Here is a 6881-nt window from a genome sequence, read left to right as displayed (position 1 = left end):
ATACTCTGCTCATTTCCTCGTCTAATGAACTCCCATCTGTCACTTATTCTAAAAACTAATTGAATTTTATAATTCCTTGAGGACTAGCTGATGTCAAACTTATAGAAGACATATTTGGAGAAAACTAATTGAATTTTATAATTCCTTGAGGACTAGCTGATGTCAAACTTATAGAAGACATATTTGGAGAAAGTTTTATTCTACCATCTGGGTTGAAGAAACTGTTTTCCTGAAATTCGGATTCCTAGCAGTACCTACTCTGGGATTAAATATTGAGTCAAGTTCATTGATAGACACCAAGTGTTCTAGCTTCCAGGTCAATGCTCTTACTGCTATTCAACACCACCTGCCATGACCTCTGTGAGTGCCATGTGAAAAATAGTTAGGAAGGAGGATAACCTATCATCTCTCAGGTCACCTCCCCATTATGACATTCCATTGTATTGCTCTTTCTATGAGTGAATTCTGTCCCTTAGTTTCCTCAAACCGCTCTTCATATCTTTGTTCCTAAGGCTGTAGATAAAAGGGTTCAGCATGGGTATCACTACTGTGTACACAACTGTGGCTACCCGGTCCTTCACCACTGAGTACATGGACAGGGGCCTAAAGTAAACATAGATGACACTCCCATAGAATAAGATTACTACAGTGAGGTGGGAGCCACAGGTAGAGAAGGCCTTCCACTTCCCAGATGTAGAGGGGATTCTGAGTACAGTGATGATGATTTGCAGGTAGGAAAAGAGAATGCACAAGAAGGGGGTCACAATGACTGCCAGTGTCTCGGTCATGACAACAATCTGGCTGGAGGAAGTGTCAGAACAGGATAGCTTCAGCACAGGCTGGGTATCACAAAAAAAGTGCTTAATGACGCGAGAGGCACAGAAAGACAGGCGGGACATGAGTAGCACACGGAACAGGGAATGCACATGGGAGATGGTGCAAGAACCCAGCAGCATGAGGACGCAGCGCCGTAGGTTCATAACCACATCATAATGGAAGGGGTTGCAGATGGCTACCAGCCGGTCTATGGCCATAGAGGCCAGCAGGTAGCTGTCAGTGTTCGCAAATGCCATAAAAAAGTACATCTGGACCAGGCAGCCCACATAGGAGATAGACTTTGTCTCTGATAGTAAATTTACCAGCATCTTGGGCACAACAACTGTCGTGAAGCAGATATCCATAAAGGATAGATTGCTGAGAAAAAAGTACATAGGTGTATGGAGCCGGGAGTTAGAGTAGATGATGAGGATGATGAGTCCATTTCCCACCACAGTGACCAGGTACATGGTGAAGAAGATGGCAAAGAGGGGTTTCTGCAGTTGAGGGTTGGAAGATAAGCCCAGCAGGATAAATCCTGAGGTGCTGCTGCTGCCGTTCTTTATCTCCATGGCCATTGCCTTCCTGGACAGGGTTGGAGAAGCAGTGGAAGAGATATGAGCATCTTCCTAACCTCCAGCCTATGAAAAAAGCCCGCTGCTGTTTGTTAGGATTTTAGAGATCATTTACTGCAAGAAACTGTAGAGAAATAGGGAGTAAAAATCTCACAAGGGAAACGTTTGAAAATTTCAAGTTGCTTCCTAGATGAGAAACTAAACATTTCTCACATGCTCATAGGACCTCCTATGTAGCCTAATTTGTCTGAGTTTTCCCTCGGTTCTCTTTTTAAAGATTCTTCTTAGGTTGTTTTCTGACCAACTTACTAGCCACTTTTTTTTTTAATCCCATGGGAAGAGGCTGCTGGGTCCCACCTTTAATCATGATGCTTTCAAAGAAGGGGTTAATGAGGTCCTCTCATTGGATCCTCTTCTGATAGGTCCAGAGGTCGTGGTAGTTGGGATCGGACAAAAGTGCGCATCAGATTTCACCAGTGCTCCTTGGTATCCACAGAAATCAGATGAGAATATTTAAATCTTAAGAGAAAAATCTTCTTAATATATATTTAAATATTTCTGTTTGGCTAATATAATCTGGCCACTTAAATTATACGTTTTTGTTCAAGGATGCCACTCAAAATAGAAATGTTACCAGGAATAGCCTATGTTATGGAGATTAATTATTAAAATATATTAATTTTTCTGAATAAAAACTATGAAGTCCTTATTCTAAACATTCAAAATACCAGAATATAAAACTGTGCATATAAAAGTCTGATTCCCATCAATATCATGGAAAGGACAAGTCAGTATGGCCTCTGTTACCATTATTGAACTGCATTGCTCAGATGGTAGTCTAAGCCAATTAAAAGGCAAAATTAAAGAAATAAGAGGCCTAAACATGCGATTAGGTAAAATTGTCATTATTTTTAAGTGACTTGTATATCTGGAAAAGTGCTAATACATAGCTGAAGACTTTAATCATATGAAGATTTCACCAAAGTGGCCAGATACAAGATAAATACACAAATATTAATACTTTTCTTACATTAGGAAAATGCATGAAGAAAAAGTTTCAATTGACAATGCTAAGAAAGTCTAAGAAATACTTAGGAATAAACCTAAAAGGGAAAATAAAAAGAAATGTGAAATATCTATCTGAAGAAACTATAACAGGATACAAAGTTATGATCTGAATAAATGGAGATATTTTGTTCCTAAAAAAGATTCAATATTAAAGAATGTCAATTTATAGATTATACATATAAGTAATATCACATAGTAATTGTCTTTTTCTTTCTGACTTATTTGACTTAGCATAATGTTCTTGAAATCTATTCACATTGTTACAAATGGCAGGATTTCCTTCTTTCTCATGGATGAATCTAAAAAAGACAAACTCACAGAAATAGATTGTAGAATGGTGGTTGCCAGGGACTGGGAGGTGAGTGAAATGGGGAGATGTTATACAAAAGGTACAGTGTTCCAGTTATAAGATGATTAAGTTCTTGGAATCTACTGTAGAGCATGGTGAATAAAGTTAACACTACTGTATTACACAGTGCACAGACGATGTACTGTAGAATTGTGCATCTGAAACCTGTATAATTTTTTTAATCAGTGTCACCCTGATAAATTCAATAAAAAGGAAAAAAAATCCCCAATAAAGTCATTTATACATTTGAAGTAAATATACTGTATTACATACTTGAAATTTGCTAAGAGAATAGATATTTATTTATTTTTATTGAGACATAATTGATATATAATGCTGTGTAAGTTTAAAGGGGTAGAACATGTTGATTAGATTCATTTATATATTGCTGTATGATTACCAGTGTCGCATTAGCTGACACATATATTATGTTACAAGTCGCATAATTATCATTTTTTTATGGTGGAAACAATATCTAGTCTTTTATCAACTTTAACGTTTATAGTACAGTATTGTCTATAGTCACTGTGCTGTGCATTAGATATCGAGGATTAATTTATCTACTGCTTAGAAGTTTGTACCTCAAAACAGTATTTCCCCATTTCCTCCACCCATCCGCCCCAGCCCCTGGTGACCACAATTTCTACTTAAGAGAGTAGATCTTAAATGTTCTCATCACATAAAAGAAATAGTAATTATGTAAGGTGATAAAGTTATTAACTAACCCTACTGTGGTAATCATTTTGCAATATATAACTGTATTAAATCATCTGTACACTTTAATTTATAGCAATGTTATGTGTTAATTATATCTCAGTAAAGCTGGAGAAAAGTCAGTTTTTCTTAAATTATAAAATTCAATGCACCTATAATTACACCCAAAGGGAACTTAAAGTGTTGATTATTTTGCTAGGTCAGAATATTTTAGATTAATCCTTCACAACCTGTTGAGCATCTTCACCTTAAGCTTTATTTTTATTCACAAGAACTCAGAATTGATTACAATGAAAATCAAACAAAAACCTTGCTATATCCTAGATATTACAAGTTTATACTGATTTATGCAGCTTTGGTAAAACAATACCATATTTTAAAAGTTACTAGCTAATTTGAATGATAGTATCTTGCACATAATTTCTTCTTCACATATACATTTAAGCAATGTAAAACAGTGGTACCCCAAGGGAATTTTTTAAGAATTGAACTTATTAGAATGACTGACATCGGTTAATAAAATTATACTGGTTATATAGGTTTCAGGTGTACAGTTCTATAATACATCATTTGTATATTGTATTGTGTGTTCATCACCCCAAGTCAAGTCTCCTTCTATCACCATTCATCCCCCCTATGCCCTCTCTACCGTCCCCCACCCGATTCCCTCTTACAATTAACCCCAAGGGAAATTTTACTGTCACTTTAAGTCATTCTAAATTTATCTAAAGGGGTAAATAGCTAAAGAAAGACAAGCTTATTCTAATTTGAAAAAATTAGAATAATAACAGAGAACTTTTCTAATCTAAAAATAAAAACACACAAATAATGAAAAACAATAAGAAAAACATACAGAGAAAAGCAAATTAATGGACCAACATAAATAAATTCTGTATATCTGTATTTATACATATATACAGATCTTAAACTCTATGGAACTTAGTATGCAATAAAGATTTATTTCATAGCAATGTAGGAAAGATGGAGTATTAAATAAGTGATATTTATGATAGTTGGCTGAATCTTTGGAAAATATGGCTAGATTTCTATCTAACCCACACATAAAAATAAAACTCATATGAATGAACAATCTAAAAGTAAAATTCCAAAGTGTAAAGTAAGTTTTAGCAAGGAGCATATTTTAATGGTCTCAGTATGGGGATGCTATTCCAAGCAAGAAATAAAATATAGTGGTAAAAAAGCCAAGTTAGTGTACTAAAATATGTAAAAATTGCACCAAAATAGACAATAAGTAAAGCTGAAATATAAACTATTGACTCAAAGAAAATATCTGCAACACATTTACCAAAGAAAACATGAGATGTTTAGCCCACTGGCAACTAGGAAACATAAATTACACTGAAATACAATTTTCACCCATCAGATTATCAGTACAGTTTTTGAACAATACTTAAAGGGAAAAAGATCCTCAAAAACATTAGTAATGAGAGGGTAATCAGGATAGACCTTTTGGTAGTTTCTATCAGAATTGAAAATCTGTATCTATCCAATAATTCCTCTTGAGTTAATCTATCCTTTTAAAATAGTCACATATTTGTAGCAAGAGATATGTACACATTTTTGTTATTACTTTGTTTATAACACCAAACAAACAGTACAAATACGCGAAACAATCCACAGAGGAAGCAACCTAAATATCAAATAGGTGGATTATTAAACAATTTGTAGTGCATTCTTGTTAGTCAATATCATACTGTCTCTAAAGAAATAATGGCTAACATTAGCCATCATATATTAATACTCAATATATGCCACACATTGAACTAAGCACTTTGTGTGTCTTTTATAATTTTATTTCCTCCAAATCCTCTGATATCGACACTGTCATTATCCCTGTTTTACAGATAAAGTAATAGGATTTAGCAAAGTTGAGTAACTCACCAGATCCCACAGTGTGGAGGTGGGAGAGCTGTGGTTTTAATTCAGGCAGTCTGATGCGCAGAGTGGAAGCTACTCATTGCTAAGCTATGTTATCTCCATTACAGAATTGTCTAGGATATTTGTTTAAGTGATAAAAGCAAGTTGCATATAGAATAATCCCATTTTGGTAAAAAAATCTTTATATTTGTGTTTGTTTTGGTGTGTGTGGCTTCTTTCTGAAGTGAGATTGGAGGGATGGAGTGAGGAGTTCTTTCCATATTTAACTTTATATTCTATTGTCTGCATTTGAATAGGCATGACTGACCAGCTAGGGATTGTGCAGGACCCTTTTTTCAGCTCTCTGAAATCTCTCCTTTCTGTCTATTTTTTTTTTTTACAAATATGTCAGTTTAGGGATTTAACTCTCCCTTCCCAGCTGTTCTAGATTCCAAGGAAGTGGACATTTACTAGTAAAATATGCCCATTGGAGTTCTTTTCCCTCAGCCTCAACATACCTTTAGTCTCCATCTGATCAACCAGAGGTGCTTAAAATGGGACTTATGCTGGAAACTAATCTCTTGCGTTTTTTCTGCTGAGCTGGCAGCACCTCACCCAGAAGTTCCCTGTTAGAGATGCCCACTTCATTGCAGCCTCTTCCCTGTGTATTGTCAGCGCTTACACACGCCAGGCACTGCTCTAAGAACTTTACACACAGTAGGTCATTTAGTCTTTACAGCCCCCCGCTTTATAGATAATGAAAGTCAGGTACAGGGAATTGAAGTGACTTGCCTAAGTCCACATAGCTAGATGGAGTGGAGTCCAGCTTCGGAGTGTGAACCCCTCCTCGCATTATCCTAAATTCCTTGTTTACTTGTTTCCTGGCTTTGGAGATGGAGGAGAGAAGAAGATAGGATGAAGAAAGGAAGGAAAATCACATGAATATATTGATGCCACAGTCTCTGATCCCCAAACCCCTCAGCCTGCCTACCTGTGGGCTGACAGAGGAGATTCAGTGTCCTGAACTTGGGGCTTGCCAGGGAGTAAAGATCAGGCTGTTAATCTCTGAGGACAAAGGCTACTAGAAGTGCTCATATAACTTCAGAAATGTGCCAGCTCTTCTCTCCATCTACTGTGGGAATTGATGATAGAAAGGGAGACCCAGGGGCCTGTCCTCCCAGCAGGCCAGAGCCCTGGGGGCATTGGCCCTGCGGTCTTCCTAGGGGAAGAAACATTACTGATGCCCGCGCTGAGCTCTGTGCCCAGGAGCTTGTGGGGAACCTGGGCTCCAGAAGTGTAGCCTCATCCCTGGGAAGGGAATTAGGGCCATGCAGCAGCAGGGGTGGAGCTGTGTTCATGCACATATGTGTTCATGTGCACATGTACTCTCTGTACATGCATGTGCTCCTGCGCATGTCTATGTGTAGGCTTATCAGTACCTACCTAGAGGGAGAGGTTATGGTTTCTGACATCTCTGAGGT

The 6881-nt window shown here is 37.1% G+C and overlaps 1 protein-coding gene across 1 annotated transcript; it reads right to left on the bottom strand.

Annotated features, from left to right (window-relative positions):
• Positions 1-452: 452 nt before the first annotated feature.
• Positions 453-1426, bottom strand: LOC102419993 (olfactory receptor 1L4). The gene has a single exon (XM_006105632.1). The coding sequence runs from the start codon at positions 1392-1394 to the stop codon at positions 453-455; it is 942 nt and encodes a 313-aa protein (XP_006105694.1). The 5' UTR covers positions 1395-1426.
• Positions 1427-6881: the final 5455 nt, after the last annotated feature.

This window comes from Myotis lucifugus, unplaced genomic scaffold (genome assembly GCF_000147115.1).
Source record: "Myotis lucifugus unplaced genomic scaffold, Myoluc2.0 scaffold_706, whole genome shotgun sequence".
In the NCBI taxonomy this organism is placed as follows: Eukaryota; Metazoa; Chordata; class Mammalia; order Chiroptera; family Vespertilionidae; genus Myotis; species Myotis lucifugus.
This window is presented reverse-complemented; position numbering and strand designations above follow the sequence as displayed.